Here is an 18,903-nt window from a genome sequence, read left to right on the forward strand (position 1 = left end):
CTCTCTTGTGGTCCAGGCTGCGCCAGAGCGTGCCAGGCAGCAACGTCCACTCCATCTGATAAGGAGGGAAAGAGATTGGACCCTTCTTCCTTGATTGTGGTATTGTGCTTTTTGGGTATGTAGTAAAGTGATCTTGAACAATTCCCAATTATCATTCACATTTTTTCTGATTAAATTCTTCCTCCTAGCTGATTTGGCTGAGGATTGCTTTCAGCTTTGTGAAATTGGCCCTTTCAAAGCACCGAGTATGTACATCACTGGTCTGGACTTCATTCTGTTTGTTTGCACATTATAAATAAGTCATGATCACTTGTACCTAAGTTACCATTAATTTTTAGTTCTGTGATCAGTTTCTTTTTATCTATCAAGATGCGGTCTAATATAGAATTCCCCCATGTTGGATGCAACACTTTTTTGAGTTATGATATTGTCATCTTTTATAATTAGAAATTCCAAGGAAGTTTTAATACTGGGAGCATGAGACCTCCAGCATATATATCACTCAGAATGAAGTTCCCCAGGGTCACACAGGTTTTCCCCCCTACACATTATAGATAGGTGCATAAGGAGCTCTTCATCCTGTTCCCTAGTGTGATTTGGTGATCTGTAGCACCTTGTGCTTTATCTATCCACAGTCATTCAAAATAATTTTCTTCTGAGTTGTCAGAGACTCGGAAACAGGTAATGCTATTTGTGACATAAAATGCCACTCCCCTGCCTTCTGTCCACTCAATCCTTCCTAAATTAGTTCTAACTATGGAGTTTAACATTCCAATCATGGGAGTCATCCCACCAGGTTAGGGTGACCAGACGTCCCAATAAAATCGGGACTGTCCCAATATTTAGTTGTTTGTCCCGCATCCTGACCGATGTATGGTTAGGGCGCCATTTGTTGCTCGGTGATGGAGGAGTACACTGGTAAGTGCTCACCTGGGGTCCCGGCGGTGCTTATTTGGGGTTGCTGCCAGGAAATGGGCAGCACGACCCTGCGGCCCCTAGGCACAGGGGCGGCTGGGGCGGGGTCTCTGCGTGCTGCACCTACCACGAGCGCTGGCTCTATAATGGCCAATGGGAGCTGTGGGCGCGGACAGGGCACAGATCCCCCCCCGGCTGCCCCTGACCCTGGGGCGCTGCGTGCTATTCACACCCCCAAGTAAATCCCGCCCCCACATTTGCCAGCCAATGGCAGCTGGAGCCAGTGCTTGTGGCAGGCACATCACATGGAATGGAGACCCCACTGGCCACCGCTGACCTTAGGAGCCAGAGGAACCTGCCAAGTGCTTCCCAGTGGGTGGGAACCATCCCCCAGGTAAGCGGCAGGGCTGTGGCTGGGGCCCTGTGCCTGTGGCTTGCTCTGGGCAGCAGCTGGGGCCGTGTACTTGTGATGGGGGTCCGGGGCCATTCACCCCCAACCCGTGGCTTGCAGCAGGACTGGAGCGGGGACTGTGTGCCCCTGATCTGCAGCTTCCTCAGGCTTTGTATCCCCCTTCCCCCATGGCTCCCGTGGGGTTGGGGGTGTGAGCCTCTGGCTGCCCTCCACTCCCCATGTGTCCCAATATTCTGTTCTTGTCATCTGGTCACCCTACACCAGGTTTCAGTAATATCAACTAGATCAAATTTCTGCTCATGAATGAGCAATTCCAATTCCTCTTGATTGTTACCCAGGCTCCTAGGTGTAATATACAATGAAAGAATTTCTTCTCTTCATGTCCTTTGGTTTCTTGATTAATTTTGTTCTCTGCATCTTCATTTTGTGCAAATTGAGTGTTTGTATCTTCCCTCTTTTTATCTTCTCCTTTTGTTACTAGTTTAATGCTCTCCTGACTACTCTAATTTGCCTGTTCCTAGTCCTCTTTCTACTGAGATGGAGGCCAACCAACCTATACCATCTCCTCTCTCCATAGAGGGTGGACCAATATTCCACAAAACCAAAACTCTTCATCTTCCCCCACTTACCTAGACAACCTAGAATATTAATTTGAGTCTTCTGAGTATCAAATCTTCACAAGGATTGCCTGTCTGACTTGGATAGTTAGAGACCTCTTTGTGGACAAGCTGGATTTTCTTACAGGTTGGGCTGAGCTGCCATCTGCAGGTGTGTCCTGTATCTCTCTCTGTTTCCTTATATCCACTGGATCTTGAGAGGAGACTCCCAAACCTGAGCCATTCTTTTTAGATGACAAATCTAAAGAACTGTCCCAAATTGAGGCGTCATTAGAGGAGGTTTTAGAATCAGTTGGTAAATTAAACAGTAATAAGTCACCAGGACCAGATGGTATTCACCCAAAAGTTTTGAAAAAGGCTCCAGGGGAGGTCCCAGAAATTACAGGCAGGTAAGCCTAACGTTAGTACCAGGCAAATTGGTTGAAACTATAGTAAAGAACAGAATTATCACACACATAGATGAACACCATTTGTTGGAGAAGAGTTAACATGGTTTTTGTAAAGGGAGATTATGCCTCACCAATCTACTAGAATTCTTTGAGGGAGTCAACAAGCATGTGGATAAGGATGATCCAGTGGGTATAGTGTACTTAGATTTTCAGAAAGCCTTTGACAAGGTCTCTCACCAAAAGCTCTTTAGCAAAGTAAGCTGTCATGGAATAAGAGGGAAGGTCCTCTCATGGATCAGTAACTGGTTAAAAGATAGGAAACAAAGGGTAGGAATAAATGGTCAATTTTCACAATGGGGCAAGGTAAATAGTGGTGTTCTCCCTGAGGGGTCTGTCCTGGGACCAGTCCTGTTCAACATATTCATAAATGATCTGGAAAAAGGGGTAAACATTGGGTTAGCAAAATTTGCAGAGGATACAAAACTACTCAAGATACTTAAGTCCAAAGCAGACTGCGAAGGGATGTCACAAAACTGGCTGACAAGGCAACAAAATGGCAGATGAAATTCGATGTTGATAAATGCAAAGTAATGCACATTGGAAAACATAATCCCAACTATACATATAAAATGAGGGGGTCTAAATTAGCTGTTACCACTCAAGAAAGAGACCTTGTGGAAAGTTCTCTGAAAACATCCACTCAATGTGCAGCAGTAGTCAAAAAAAGTGAGCAGAATGTTGGGAATCATTAGGAAAGGGATAGATATTAAGATAGAAATATAGTATTGCCTCTATATAAATACATGATACGCCCACATCTTGAATATTGCATGCAGATGTGGTTGCCCCATCTCAAAAAAGATATATTGGAAAAGGCACAGAAAAGGGCAACAAAAATGATTAGGGGTATGGAACAGCTTCCATAGGAGGAGAGATTAATAAGACAGGCTTTTCAGCTTGGAAAAGAGACAACTAAGGGGGGATATCATAGAGGTCTACAAAGTCATTACTTGTGTGGAGAAAGTAAATAAGGATGCGTTATTTACTACTACTTATAACACAAGAGCTAGGGATCACCAAAAGTGTAGTTGATCAGGAGAGTCAGGGATGCGGGGGGCAGCATATTAGAGTGGGGTTTTTTTTCTGGTGGTTACAAATAGGTATTGGGATGTTGCTTTTTCCTTATTGCTGAATAGGAGAGAAGTCCTGTTATGGAAAAGGTCAAGAACCACCATCATGTAACAGAATCATAGAAGATTAGGGTTAGAAGAGACCTCAGGAGGTCATCTAGTTCAACTCCCTACTCAAAGCAGGACCAACCTCAACTAAATCATCCCAGCCAGGGCTTTGTCAAGCTGGGCCTTAAAAACCTCTAAGCATGGAGATTCCACCACCTCCCTAGATAACCCATTCCATTACTTCACCACCCTCCTAGTGAAATAGTGTTTCCTAATATCCAACCTAGACTTCCCTCACTGCAACTTGAAACCATTGCTCCTTGTTCTGTCATCTGGTACCACTGAGAATAGTCTAGATCCATCCTCTTTGGAACCCCCGTTCAGGTAGCTGAATGCTGCTATCAAATCCCCTCTCACTCTCCTCTTCTGCAGACTCAGTAAGCCCAGTTCCCGCAGCCTCTCCTCATAAGTCGTGTGCCCCAGCCCCCTAATCATTTTCAGTGCCCTCTGCTGGACACGCTCCAATTTGTCCACATCCTTTCAGCAGTGGGGTGGAGAGCCCAAAACTCAACACAATACTCCAGATGTGGCCTCACGAGTGCTGAATAGAGGGGAATAATCTCTTCCCTCAGTCTGCTGGCAATACTCCTAATGCAACCCAATATGCCGTTAGCCTTCCTGGCAACAAGGGCACACTGTTGACTCATATCCAGCTTCTCGTCCACTGTAATCCTCAGGTCCTTTTCTGCAGAACTGCTGCTTAGCCAGTTGATCCCCAGCCTGTAGCAGTGCATGGAATTCTTCCATCCTAAGACTAGGACTCTGCACTTATCCTTGTTGAACCTCAGATTTCTTTTGGCCCAATCCTCCAATTTGTCTAGGTGACTCTGAACCATATCCCAACCCTCCAGTGTATCTACCTCTCCCACCAGCTTAGTGCCATCCATGAACTTGCTGAAGGTGCAATCCATCCTATCATCCAGATCATTAATGAAGATGTTGAACAAAACTGGCCTCAGGACCGACCCCTGGGACACCCTGCTTGATACCGGCTGCCAACTAGACATCGAGCCATTGATCACTACCCCTGATCTAGCCCGATGATCTAGCCAGCTTTCTATCCACTTTATAGTCCTTTAATCCAATCCATACTTTTTTTTAAATTGCTGGCTGCCTTTGGGAGGGTTGGGTTTCACACTTAGGGGTCACTAGGATCTGAGCCCCAAACTGGGGGAGTCTTTCTGTTCAGTTATTTAACTTCCTTAGTATCAGCATGCTCCCTTGAGGAAGATACTTCAGTCTTTCATTGTTTTCTTTTGTTTGCTGAGTCATTCCACCAATTTAAACTGCACCCTTCTGAATTGCTGAGAGAACTATTATAAATGAAACATTATTCGCAACTTACTGAATCAAGTGAACTTACTGAAGTTTTCCTGATGTGAAAAATAAGAATGGTGAGGTAGCAGATGCCTTTGTGCTCAGATGGTCCCAAAGATGGATTATCACTTTACAGACTAGATGTCTGCTGGCCTAGGAGTATACTTGCTTAGGGTGCCAGAGATCCTAGATTCATATCCCCCAAAAGCTCAGGTGGCTGATGTGAAGACTCAGGCCCCAAGGGGTATGGATGAAATCCTAGGCCTTCAGGATGTCAGACTAGATCAGTGTTTCTCAATCTTTTTGATACCAGGGACCAGCTTGCTGCATTCCAAACTGTGTCAGGGACTGGCACTGGTCCACGGACTGGATGTTGAGAAACACTGGACTAGCTTGTCATAACTATCCTTTTTGACCTTAAAATCTATGGGTGTGACTCTGGCCTTGACCACAATGGGCCCAGGGTTTCACCTTGTTAATCTGTCTGCTGGAAGGGTGCTCTGCTGCATTGCTGTTGGAGCTCTGATTGCTTCTTGGGCTGGGATTATTTTATTTGACAAATGGCTTATGATCCCCAGAGGGGCTGCTCTTGTATTCAGAAATAAGGAGGTTTAGGGAGCTTGAAAGAGCAATCCTACTGTGGGTTGAAAGTGGCATTTGAGGACAGAATATCTCTATGGGCCTCACTCCGGTGACCCAGTAAGTGGAAACTGGTTTATGTTGCATTTAAAGACTTGTGTTTTAGTTACCGGTGCTACCAGCCTGAACATATTTGTCATTCCTCTGATATCTCAGTACCCTGCTCTTGTGCCAAATCTCATTAAATCAGTCAGAATTGCTGCAGCTTCTCTTGTGGGCATGTTCCTCTAGCTGCTTCTTTCCTTACGGTCAACCAAATCCTATGTAACTGGGTTGAGTCTCCATATTTGTGTAAATCTGGGTATTTGCCCTAATTCACATCTGGATCACATTGACCGTGTGGCAAAGGCACACATGGGCACGGTCTATATCCCTCCTGCTTGCAAGTATCCCAAATAAACTCTTTAAGCCTTCAACAGCTCCCCCTATCAACACATGTTCTCTTACAATTTTGGGTGACCTGCAGTTGGAATGTCAGGGTTCAGATTTTTTTTTCTGTGCCTTCCTGTACCCTTTCTATCTTAAGAGCCCCCATCTCTACAGATGACTGCTACTGAACCTTTTGGATTCCTTCCTTCCGTCTCTGCTAGGTGAACAGCATGTAAAAGGAAAGATGGTGTTGCTTATAGTGCACAAAATGTAAATATACTGGGCCAGCCAGATCCTCAGCTGGTGTAAATCAATGCAACGCCATCTGAAGTCAACAGAACCATGCTGATATGATCCTGTATCTCTAAAGGGCACTTGAACAGCTGAAATTCCATGAAAGTGTTTGGTGAACTCTGAAGGAAAGGTCAAAAATCAGCTTGAATGCGTACCAAAGATTCTAGCTCAGCAGGAACCTGGATGTTGTCAGTCAGCCACTTGTCTTGTTCCAGATGCCTGCTAAATTAGTTCATGTCTCCATTTTGTCTTATTGACTAAACAAATAGCATAGAATTTAGAATTTAGGAACTCCTGGATTATGACACTTAATTCTGTACAGAACACTTTTAGTCAGCAACAGCTGCCAATAAGTCTCTTAAAGTGAAATTCACAGCACCGTTATCGCATTTTCTTGCATCTCCAGAAGGCTGGATACACAGATGAGGGGAGAGAGGCCACCTGAGCATGCCAGTATGGTGGCCAAAACTTTGTGAAGTAAGTCTTGTTTCTGTATTTCTGTGAATTAGGGCTTGAACCCATGCCTCTTAAAGTCAATGTGAATCTTTGGCTCAGTGTCTAAGAAAAGTATTGGACTTGCCTACACTAAATTCTGCAGTCCTTGTATTTTCCTACAGACATATATAGGAAGTGGCAGTGTATCGACCTGTTTTCAGGACTAATCAGTCCTTGGGCTTTCTGCTGAGGTATCAAGGGGTACTTTAATCACGGTGGTGATTCTTGTGTTGCGGACATCTAGCCCAGTTCTTATTGGATGACATCACCAACTAATCTCATTCAGTTGACCAGTCCTCAGATGGGCACAACTTTTGACCAATGTGTATGTGTGTGTATTTGGGAGGCTATCACCAACTTTTTGATGTTTTGTCCAATCTTACTGTGCTACAACCATTCCTGAATAGAGAGAGATTTACCCTATCACTTGCAGACTCTTTAGATTTACAAATAGCACTCACCAGAGTCACTTGCAGCATTATTTGTATTACTGTAGCACCTGGAAGCCCAGCTGAGACTGAGGGCCCCTCATGCTAGGTGCTGTACAAACACGGGGTAAGAGACGGGCCCTGTCCTGAAGACCTTACAAACTGAACAGACAAGACCAAGGGCAGGAGAGGAAACAGGCAAAGAGAGGGAAAGTGACTTGCCTGAGGTCACCACTCTCTTCTGGAATTGCAGCTGTACAGCTGCGCGTCAGATCATGAGACTGGCGTGTGACACAAGGACAGGTTCAGTACTGAGGAAACTTCTAACCATTGAGAAGTGATGCAAGGCAGGTGGCGATTGCCACTGGTGAGCCAGAGAGAAGGGTGAACTAGCTTGGATAAAATAAATTCCCCAAACTGAATGCAAAACTCAGGTTGAGGTTTGGAAAGTGTAGTCAACATGATGAGTCCTTTCCCCACAGTATTTCTAGCCTGGCAGCTGAAAGTGGTTCCAAAAAGTATCCAAACTATTGCTTACACTTGAGAGAGGAAACATGGTCTGCGGACTCAAGCACTGAAGCATATGCCTGCCTTTAAGCACAAGTAGTGCTATTGAAATGAATAGCTCTAGTCACATGCTTGAAGTCACTCATGTGAGTGTGAAAGTGGACAATAAAGCATCACGTTTCCAGAGGGGCCTAGTTCAGTGTGCCATCGGCGGGCTCAGGAGTGCCAGCTAGGCCAGGCTGCTAAGCAGCCAAACACAGAGCTATCAGCTTGCAACACCAGTCTCTGCGCATGCACAGTAAAGATCTTTCCTACACCCCGCCAACTGCATCACTTATTGCTAATGAAACAACATGCTTAAGCGCCATGCCAAGCGGAGGCCTACAGCACAGGGGAATCGGAGGGCCTGAGTTCTGTTCTCTCTCTCGTTGAGCCAAAGCATAGCTTTGGGGCAAGATAAAAATAAAGTGTGCGCTCATGCCTGGTGCAATGAGAAGTCTCTAGAATTCCAGTCTGGTTAGCTGAATGCAGTGTCCTCTCCTAATTAGCACAATAATTGACCAAACCTGGGAAAACAGGAGTTAATGTGACCTTGGTTGCTTTAATTCCATAATCTGCTCTTTTCCCAAATTACTTGAAGAGTAATACAGTGGGAGTGAATAAGTATCTCTCAAAGGAATGTGCAGAGGCCATCCTCTTGAACAGACCCTTTGTTATCTCTAAAGGGAATAAACTGCCCCTCAGAGCAGGCCAGTTGGCAACCTCTAACTAGGCCTACCTACACCACTAATAAAATCTTTGTCAAGCTGCGCCAGATGTTCAACTAGTGTAAGCCATTGATGTCAATGGAGCTATGCCAACTGAGGATCTAGATCAAGCTAAGGCTTCTTTCACACTGCAAAGTTTCACAGTATTTTGGTGCTGGGGAAAACGAGGATTTACCCTTCTATCAATTGATGTGCAGACTGCAGCTCCATTGATGTGAAGCAAAGAGTCCTGTGGCACCTTATAGACTAACAGACGTATTGGAGCATGAGCTTTCGTGGGTGAATCCGACGAAGTGGGTATTCACCCACGAAAGCTCATGGTCCAATACGTCTGTTAGTCTATAAGGTGCTACAGGACTCTTTGCTGCTTTTACAGATCCAGACTAACATGGCTACCCCTTTGATAATTGATGTGAAGGGGGTTTATGGGGAAAAAACTTATGAAAAGGAAGAACAAACCGTTAAATGTATCAAGCATGCATGTGACTGTGAAATTTGCAGTGTTCAAGGGTCCTCATAGTGCTTTCTCTATGTGCTAGGGCAGTGATGTCACTGCTAGCGCGCTATGCTCAGTGTTGGTGTAATGCACTCATGCTGAGAACGCTTGGGCTGTGAGTGATTTCTTTCTTACATTGTTTCTGCTTCTTTTAACTTTGTTTCTTTTAGAATACTGTAAAGGGGGCACAGAATATTGAGGTTTTAGAAATGCTATGCTGATTCCAATTTTAACTAGCTGGGAAAGCAGAGATGGTGCCAAAAAAAAGGGGGGTGTTATGGTCAAAGCAGGATTCCAGGGCTAACTCCTGACCTTACTGAAGTCCCTGGGAGTTTTGTCATTGACTTCAGTGGGGCCAGGTTTCACCCTAGGTTTTTATTCTGGTCTGTAGTTTTGTGTAAATGGCGTAGTAACTTTTAGGTGCCTTGATTTACCCATCAATGCAGTGAGATAACATTGATCTCATGGGAATTGTGAGGTTTAATTGATGAACTTTAAGATTGTTGACTGAACAGTGCTGTAGAATAGAAGTATTGGGTCCAAGTTCCTTACTTCTAAAACATTGAAATTGCTAATCTGGAATAAATTTGCCATATTTGCATGTTTACTGTACACCATAGAAGAAAATCTCTACACTGCCATCTTTCTTGTGCAGCAGGCATGAGTTTAACTTGACTGGTTAGCCTGCCTCTTTCAGCTTACATGCCTTTCCACTGGGCAAGGGCAGTTTTTTTTTACTGTTTTTGATTCACAAGTTTTGCTTTATTGTCAAACCTGTGTTAATCTGCACATGAAACACATGAAAATCGGTCTGTGCCCTTTCAGTTTAAATCCCTTAGAATGATAGTTTTGTCATGCAACCCGAAGACTCAGTATAATCCCATGCAGAAATCTGTTCCACTGCTGACCATCTTTGTGGACATGTGTGCAGTGAATGACCAGCTTGTTGACCATCTTTGTGGACATGTGTGCAGTGAATGACCAGCTTGTTGACTTTCTGGTTTCAGGTAGGTTGAACTTCAAAGGAAGAGTCTTCTCCTGATTATATTTGTAATCAAGTGAGTCCCCTTTTCTTCAAAAAACTGGATTTACCTCCATCTCAAACAGGACTTTGTCTACAGCCACCGCCATAGCTGAATGTTTCAGAAGCCTCAGGGAATTTATCTTCACAACACACTTGTGAAGCAGGGAAGTATTATTACCTCCATTATACAGATGGGGAACTGAGGCGTTTAGGTGGTGGTGTGCTTAGTGTTGCAATGCCTAACTGACTTAGGAACTGAAGTCTCATTTCAAAAGGTATTTAGGTACTATGGGCCAAAATTATATCAACAGTCAATGAGATTTAGGCACCTAAATGCTTAAATCCATTTTGAAAACAAGACATTAGGCTTCTTTAAAAATCTGGGTCACAGATTAAGTGACTTGTCCACACAAGGTCTGTGGTAGTGCAAGAAACCTCCCCCACACAGAACTTCTGAGTTCCCATCCTAATGTCTTAGCCACATGAAGAAAGTATCTCTTGTGTTGTTTATGCGGATAGGATTATTCCTTTCCTAGTTTTAATTCTCTAGTACCTCCCCTTTGAATTTTCCATTAGCTGCCATACAACTTGCAGTCTGCCCCAACAGACTGACACTTAACCACAGGGCCTTGCTGTAGAATTTAGATCCAGCTTCCCACAGAGTAAATGGGACTTTGATAGTACATGGGGTATTTAATAAGATGATTGTCCCCATCATTTGACTTTGTTTCTTTACAGGACATGACCAAGAAGTGAATGATGGGAGTGGAAAGTCAATATTCACTGATGGTAAAATGCTCTTTCAGAATGACTTTTTTACAGAACAGGTGGATGTAGTGTCCTGGTGAGAGCCCTGCCTTATTCCTGACCAGGATTTTGGAACAACCATAGAAGAGACTGATCTTTGCAATATCTAGAATGGATTCTTAGTTACCCCAACAGATTCTAGGGCAAGACACTGGGAGTCTTGTTAAATAGCCAGTGCTGTGTGGCTGTTTGTGCACCGCAGGCATGATTGATTGATACAGCTTATAGTCGTATACCCCACTACTGAGTCTCAGTGCTTTGATTTAAGTGAGCTGGGATCCCAGCACTTGCAAGGGGGCTTTTGCAAGATGTTCTGGTAGGTCATTGACCTCTGTGTTTTATGAGCCCTGTAGGGCCTGATTCTCATCTACATGAAATTCTCTTTATGCTGCAGGAGTGCTGTAAAGGGCCCATAGTGTGTAAGGCAAATCCACTGGCTGGTTTTTTTTAACCTCTCTGATGCTCAGTCCAGATCTTGTGGGAGGTTCTGTGCTGGACCTCCAAGATGCTCAGCATAGAATATGCAGCCTGCCCAGGCGTTGTGGGGCCTAAGGACTTTGAGCTCCCAGGGTCGGTCTAAGTTATGGCACTGCCCCAGCCCTTTTACATGGTGTAAAGGATCCAGAGCGGGGGGTGGAAATCTCACCTCTGACATAAATGGTTGCGCTGAGGCACAGAGAACTGTGCAACGGGGTCGTTCTTTTAACAGACTCCCCCGCCCCCTAATTTGGCCACCTGATAATCCTGACAGTAATATTATTCAGGTAAGTGAGAAGAGGAGCATAGGAGAGCTAGGTGAACTTCTAGGAGCAGAGCCATAAAATCTTGGTGCAGCGGAGTCAGGGAAAGGGTGTGTGTGTGTGGGGGGGACATGAATGAGAGCCAGGGAGAAGGAAAGAGTCCGAGGGCTAGGCCTGTGTGATGGAAGTAGCTCAGACAGGAGTCCCTGGCCTGTGCTACGCAAGAGCTCAGGCTAGATGATTATAAAGATCCCATCTGGCCTTAAAATCTAGGAAATGGTGCAGGGGGCTGCTGAAAAGTGTCCAGCTCTCTGCCCTTGCAGGGTCGTTCTCTGTAGTAGGATTTATTATTTTAGGTTTTAACTGATGAATATGGATAAAGCACCCCAGATACAGCAACAAACACCCATAAAGAAAAGAAATCAGTGTTTTATCCAATAAACACCAGAAATGGTTACTTTGTTCCTAAGGAGCTTGTTGACACAGCAGTAATTGGACTATGGGGGGGAGTGATGTCTAAAGTGCACTAATACCTTGCATGTTAATTGGTCCATGTGGACCCTGCTGGAATCCACTACAGGTTCCATCGTGCTGTTTCAAAAACCACTACATTAATCTCCTTGCAATGTTTCCTAGTGCACTTTACTCATTTTGGTATATACTTCTGTAATGAGTAATATATATGACTCATCACTGTATATACAAAGAGAGCCCCCCAAAATCCTGATTTTTGGACTCCTACTGAAAACAAAAAATTGCTAACCCCTCCCACCCAAAAAAACCACCTTGGAAAAATTAAATTAATAAACACTGAAAAGCAGAAGCCTTATCTCTAGTATACTCGGCACTGCTTTGTGTCTAATTCAGCCTTTTAAAATCTTTGTGCCCGAGTCTTGTTTCACACGAGGTCTACACTGGTGTGTCTCCATTGACTACAATAAAACTTACTCCTGATTTTTGCTTTCGTAAGTGGGAGGAGAATCGGCCCCTCCCCCCTTTTTAAACAAACTGCGTATTTTTGTTTCTTTCTGGTGAGGAGATAAGAAGCAGAAAATCATAGCTGAGGTTTTCATCTCAGGTGGAGTTTTCAAGGCTGGACAGTTTAAAGCAAACAAACAAAAGCCAACAATAATAAAACCCAACAAAAATAGTTTGTCCTTTGAGTTGTGAACGGAGCCAATCTGATGTAGAATCATTGAGAGAATAAAGGCCCACAAAGCCATTTTCAGAGAGAGACATTTCAGAAGCTAGTGGCTCTATTAATAATGAGCTCTAGTTATATTGGTGATGCTGAGATTTTGTCTGGGAGTGGGGCAAGGGAGGGGAGAGCAGGCAGAGAAGGACTGTCTGGGAGTGAATGAGTTCAGTCAATCATACAGTACATATGGTGTACAACCATACACCACATGAACCATACAGTACGTGGTGGTGTGTCCCCAGCTGAAAGAGAAAGCACAGGATGATTTGAGCCATTTCTGGTTTGCTACAGGAGTTTACTTCAGCTAGAAATCAGTCATGAAGGCATAAATTAAATCAGCTCCCTGTAGGACTAGGCTTGTCAAGGTCTTTCTATAATGGTGACTCAAGACTTTTGTGAAGCCACTTCTGGGAGAGGCTTTGCAGAGGTCCGTGAGCACCAATCAAAATTGCTGAGGATGAAATTCACCTCTGTGCAGAGGGGCTGCAAGAGGACTGGGAACCATGCAAGTCCCACTTTGAGGGCTTACACAGGGAGCAAGTAGAGAGTAGGCCTTGACTTGGTTCTCTGCATAAGGGAAAATGTCTCCCATGAGAATAGATCGTGCCCTGAACAAGAAGTGTGTGGAAGGGGAAGAGCTCCAGATGTGTAGCATCCGCCCTCCTACCAACTGCCCCACATTCCTGTGAGGTGTGGAGCTGGGGGGGTTACCACTACTGTCCATGTTGTCATGCACGGAAATGACCACGTGGAATGAGCATGTAAAACAATGATCATGTCAGCATTACGTTAGTTCTTCCACCAGCTGTGTGAAACCTCTCTGGGGTTGAAGGCATGTTCAGGATGTTGCTATGCAGGCTGGGGTGGGTGAGGTGACCAGTGGGGAAGCTGTGGAAAGGTCCAGGGCCTCTGTGAGGACCCTGAGACCCATGGGCTTAGATAGTCAAACTGCTTTACACAGTATACGCAATCTCTGTGCCATACCATGCATGAGAATTTGCAGATTCCTGATCACTGTGTGGAAATTTTCCGCGTAGGAGCTGATCTGGTCTCACCTATTCTCTACCTATGGCACATAATAATTTATCTCCTGTAATATTTTGGTCTAATTTCAGTTGCTAGGGTTAGCATGTGGGTGCTGGGCGGTGTTGGTGGGCTGCGATAGACCCGAAGTCAAACTGCATGTTCTGGTAGGCCCTTGTGGCCTTAAATTCTATGACTCTGTGGCCCAGTGTTCGGGTAGTTGTCTCCAGGCTCTCACCTTCCCCCCTGCCCCCCTCAGGCATTCTCTGCTCATTCTTATGCCCACCTCTTTTATTCTAGGTCGGCATGATGTATGTATTTAACTCAATGTTCGGAGTTGGAATCTTAGCCCTGCCCAAAGCCTTTGCTGATGCAGGCTGGCTGGCGAGCAGTGTTATCTTGGTACTTGCCATGGTGATGAGGTAAACTACAGAGAAACACCTTTTTACATGATCTCTCCTTCCTATCCTAGGGTTTAGTTGGGACCCAGGCCTACTTTGCAACCCTTCTAACTTTGCTGTGTAACATGAAGTGGTTGGTGTCTGATAAAATGTATATGAATAATTCTGTAATTGTGAGATTCCTTTCTCAGGTTGTAAGTCTTGGGAGCAGGGACCATTACCTCTTCTGTGTTTGTACAGCACCTAGCATAGCCAGGCCTGATCCTGATTGGGACTTTTGGTCACTATTGTAATAGAAATATTAAATCAGAATTATTTTTTCTACTTTTTCTCTTGAGTCCTGAGACTATGGGCCAAGGGTGGGCAAGCTTTTTGGCCCAACGGCCGCATCTGGGAATAGAAATTGTATGGCGGGCCATGAATGCTCACAAATAGGGGGTTGGGGTGCGGGAGGGGGTGAGGGCTCTGGCTGGGGGTGCGGGCTCCAGGGTGGGGCCAGAAAAGAGAAGTTCACAGTGTGGGAGGGGGCTCTGGGATGGTGCAGGGGGAGAGGGGTGGTGAGGGCTCAAATTGGGAGTGCGGGATCTGGGGTGGGGCAGGGGATGAGGAGTTTAGGGTGTAGGAGGATGCTCTGAGCTGGGACCAAGGGGTTCGGAGGGTGGGAGGGGGATATGGGCTGGGGCAGGTGGTTGGGGCACGGGGAGAGGCTCAGGGGTGCAGGCTCCGAGCGGCACTTACCTCAAGTGGCTCCTGGAAGCAGCGGCATGTCCCTACTCCAGCTCCTACGCGAGGCGTGGCCCGGCAGCTCTGTGTGCAGCTTGGTAGCTCTGCGCACTGCCCTGTCCACAGGCACCGCCCCTGCAACTCCCATTGGCTGCGGTTCCCGGCCAATGGGAGCTACAAGGGGGTGCTTGGGGTGGCAGCAGTGTGCAAAGTGGAGACCCCCGGCTGCCTCACGCATAGGAGCCGGAGGGGGGGCCATGCCTCTGCTTCCGAAAGTTGCGTGGAGTGGCCCCCGACCTTGCTTCCTGGCTGGAGCACTGGAGTGGGACAAGCCCCAGATCCTGCTCCCCAGTGGGAACTTGAGGGCTGGATTAAAATGGCTGGTGGGCCGGATGTGGCCCACAGGCCGTAGTTTGCCCACCCCTGCTATAGACTGACCAAAGCTATTGGCAAAGGTCCTGCTCTGATTGCCCACCTTGTGAAGCAGTGTTGCTGTACCTTCAGAATGCTGAAGTATAGGATTATTATTACTAGTGCTGTTTATTATCTGCCAGTGCCCCCCGGTGGTAAGCAGTGTGCAAACCTAGAATAAAGTTTGTATGTTTATAAACGTATTACAAAGAGCTTCCAATCAATCTCTCTAAGGTAGGTATACTGTCATATCTGAGTGCCTCACAGTCCTTAATGTATTTATCCTCACAACACCCTTGGAAGGCAGGGCTGTTATCCCCATTTTACAGAAGGGAAACCAAGGCACAGCTTCCAAGGGACTTGCCCAAGGTCACACAGGATGTCTGTGGCACAGCAGGAAAATGAACCAAGGTTTCCTGCATCCCATGCTAGGACCCTGACCACTGGGCAAGTCTTCCTCTCCTAGGTAACAACAGTATCTTTTTAACAGGCCTATTGTCAGCACTATAGTGGGTGGAAGGATGTTTATGACAGAAAGATGGTGTCTGTTCCATCAATTGTTTTCCATCTGTTATCTCATAGATGGCTTGGGTTTTTTTAATGGGAGAGGAGAACTAGGACTGTCAAGCCAGTCCATAGGCGGCGAGTTCTATGGGCCCGTGGAGCCCAGGCCCCACCAATAATCCTAAAGGTGGGCCCAGCTCCACCAATGTTTGGGCCCCAGGCCCTGTGCTTTGGGGGTGCCCCGCGTCGCAATGCCGGGCACTCTCACTGCAGCGGCAGCTCCCGGGAGAGGCTCCAGCAGCGACTGGGCTCACAGCCCATTGGCCGGGAACCCCAGCCAATGGGAGCTGCCGGGGGCGGTGCCGGAGCTGCCTGGCCGCGCCTCCACAGCAGGGAGGGGGAGCGAGCCACCGGCAGCGTCTGAGCCCTGAGCAGAGCAGCAGCAGGGTCTGTGCCTGTCAGACAGACTCAGCCGGTGAGCTGTGGGGGCAGCCAGACACAGAGACACAGCCGGGGAGGGGGGTTTGGTGGGGACAAACAGACACAGCTGGGGGGTTGTGGGACAGACAGACACAAGGACACAGCCAGGGGAGTTGTGGGACAGACACACACCAGGACACAGCCAGGGGAGTTGTGGGACAGACAGACACAAGGACACAGCCAGGGGAGTTGTGGGACAGACACACACAAGGACACAGCCAGGGGAGTTGTGAGGACAGACAGATGGACACAGCTGGGGGGTTGTGGGGACAGACAGATGGAGCCGTGGGCAGGGAAAGGAGCAGCAATGGGCACCCCGGGGCTGGTATAAAATACACAGGATGGGGGGAGCTTCCTGAGGGGACTATAGCAACACCCCCCGCAGAGCAGACCCAGGTTGCAGCTGGCTCTGCCCATCACAGCCCCCTGCCCCACAGAGAGCCACACAACCCTCTGCCCCCTCAGGAGACTCCCAATGACCCCTGTGCCCGTCACTCCTCTCCAGAGAGCCCTCCCCTTTTTGCCAGCCCGCTCCTCTCCCCCACTGCCTCCTCTCCTCCAAAGCTCCCTACAATCTCCCCCTTTGCCTTCCGCCCCCCCAGCCCAGCCCATTCCATTGGCCGGGAGGCTCCCAGTCTAGTGGCTATCAGGGCCCACGGGAGCTGCACATGAGGCAGGGTGCCTGCCTGCAGATGCAGACCTGCCTGGCTGTGCCTCCACAGCACAGGGAGGGGGAGCCCGAGCCACAGGTGAGCAAGCCCTGGTCATCATCACAGGCCCAGTAATTCTCTGGATATTTAATTTCACTGAGGCAAAATGTGTGCAATTTTATGGGTTGAATGATTGAATGACATAATACCCACCTGCCCGCATTGTCCATCACTAAGTCCAGTAATTTTGTCAAGTGTTGCACAACATGGTGGTGCCTACCCCTACCTTATGCTTCAGGGGGTGATGGGGTCCAGGGCAGCCTGTTAAAACCTGTTATAGAACTACCTGATTAGTAATTGGATATGTTGGCTGGCATCTTTTTTTACGTGTTCGCTCCCCCTGATGTTAGAACCTGGCTACACCACTGGGGAGGGGAGCTTCCTAGACCTGTGCAGCTGGGGCTTAGGTGAATTTTGTGGTACTGTGCCCCTCCCCAGCTACCACCCCGCAGTCCCCACTCCTGCACCATGCTGGGCAAGGGGCAGCCCCATCCCCAGTGAGGCTATGGTGAGGGGTGGCAGCAGGGGAGGCCACACGTGATGGCAACCTCCCCCCTCGGTACCCACCATAGGGGAGGAGAGTGGGCTTTCTGGACCTGAGAGGGACCTAGGAGCATGTGCAGTGAACTGCGGGGGAGAGGAGGGGTCCCTCCCCTGGAGCTTGCTGCTGCCAGGGAGGGTGGAGGGGAGTCCTCTTTGGCCCTAGCCCTGGGGCAGCCTGTCTGCACCCCAAGTTCCTTATCCCCAGCCCTGCCCCAGAGTCCTCACCTGATGGGAAAAACACGCAACTTAAATTTGGTGGTCAGTTTAGAGTATCATAGAATATCAGGGTTGGAAGGAGCCTCAGGAGGTCATCTAGTCCAACCTCATGCTCAAAGCAGGACCATTTCCCAACTAAATCATCCCAGCCAGGGCTTTGTCAAGCCGGGCCTTAAAAACCTCTAAGGAAGGAGATTCCACCACCTCCCTAGGTAACCCATTCCAGTGTTTCACCATCCTCCTAGTGAAAAAGTTTTTCTTAATATCCAACCTCCCCCACTGCAACTTGAGACCATTACTCCTTGTTCTGTCCTCTGCTACCACTGAGAACAGTCTAGATCCATCCTCTTTGTAACCCCCTATCAGGTAGTTGAAAGCAGCTATCAAATCCTCCCTCATTCTTCTCTTCTGCAGACTAAACCATCCCAGTTCCCTCAGCCTCTCCTCAGAAGTCATGTGCTCCAGCCCCCTAATCATTTTTGTTGCCCTCCACTGGATTTTCCAATTTTTCCACATCCTTCTTGCAATGTGGGGCCCAAAACTGCACATAGTACCCTAGATGAGGCCTCACCAATGTTGAATAGAGGAGAATGATCATGTCCCTCGATCTGCTGGCAATGCCCCTACTTATACAGCCCAAAATGTTGTTAGCCTTCTTGACAAAGGCCAGAGGAGGGAGTGTTAGTGCCTGTGCGGACTTCTGGGAAGTGCATGGGGTGGAAGGGGATGCTGGGATGCTCTGGAACCACTCCTTCAAAGCCAGTCAGGACTCTGGGGGAGCCTCCTCTCTGAGCAGACTGTCTCCAGGGCAAGAAGCTTACACCTTCCTGGGTCTGACCTCAGAGCATTCAGCATGCCCTTCCACACCATGCACTTTCTGCAGTGAGTCTGCCCAGGCGGGGTCCTGGGGCAGCCAGAGGTCCCTGCACCCCAACTCCGCAGTCAGATGTGACTCTCAGTCAGACTGTAAAACAGAAGGTTTATTAGATGACGGGAACACAGTTTAAACAGAGCTTATTGGTACAGAAAACAGAACCCCTCTGTCAGGTCCATCTTGCGGGGTGGGGAGCCCAGAACCAAGTTCTGGGTCTCTCCCCATTTCCCCAGCCAGCTCCAAACTGACACTCCCTCCTCTGGCCTCTGTGTCTCTTCCGGACAAGGAGGCCACCTGATCTCTTTGTCCCCAACACCTTCAGTTGGCATCTTGCAGGGGAAACTGAGGCACCCACACAGTATTCAG

General features: G+C 47.5%; 1 protein-coding gene across 12 annotated transcripts in view; it reads left to right on the plus strand.

Moving 5' to 3' along the window:
* Positions 1-6,529: 6,529 nt before the first annotated feature.
* The window catches only part of LOC120374096 (transmembrane protein 104-like), a 91,459-nt gene continuing 79,085 nt past the window's right edge, over positions 6,530-18,903 (plus strand). For 2 of the 12 annotated variants that reach the window (XM_039493336.1, XM_039493338.1), the window contains exons 1-3: positions 6,544-6,667; positions 9,891-9,941; positions 10,646-10,696. Coding sequence is in view for 10 of the 12 variants with exons in the window: in XM_039493338.1 (XP_039349272.1) it covers positions 10,664-10,696 (33 nt within the window). In the remaining 2 variants the exon portion in view is untranslated. Of the gene's footprint in view, positions 6,668-8,969; positions 8,999-9,708; positions 9,942-9,990; positions 10,072-10,645; positions 10,697-13,975; positions 14,098-18,903 lie in introns of those variants that run through there. The other 10 variants (XM_039493333.1, XM_039493330.1, XM_039493331.1 and 7 more) reach the window with 10 other exon arrangements.

Source organism: Mauremys reevesii, linkage group 10 (genome assembly GCF_016161935.1).
Source record: "Mauremys reevesii isolate NIE-2019 linkage group 10, ASM1616193v1, whole genome shotgun sequence".
Classification (NCBI taxonomy): Eukaryota; Metazoa; Chordata; order Testudines; family Geoemydidae; genus Mauremys; species Mauremys reevesii.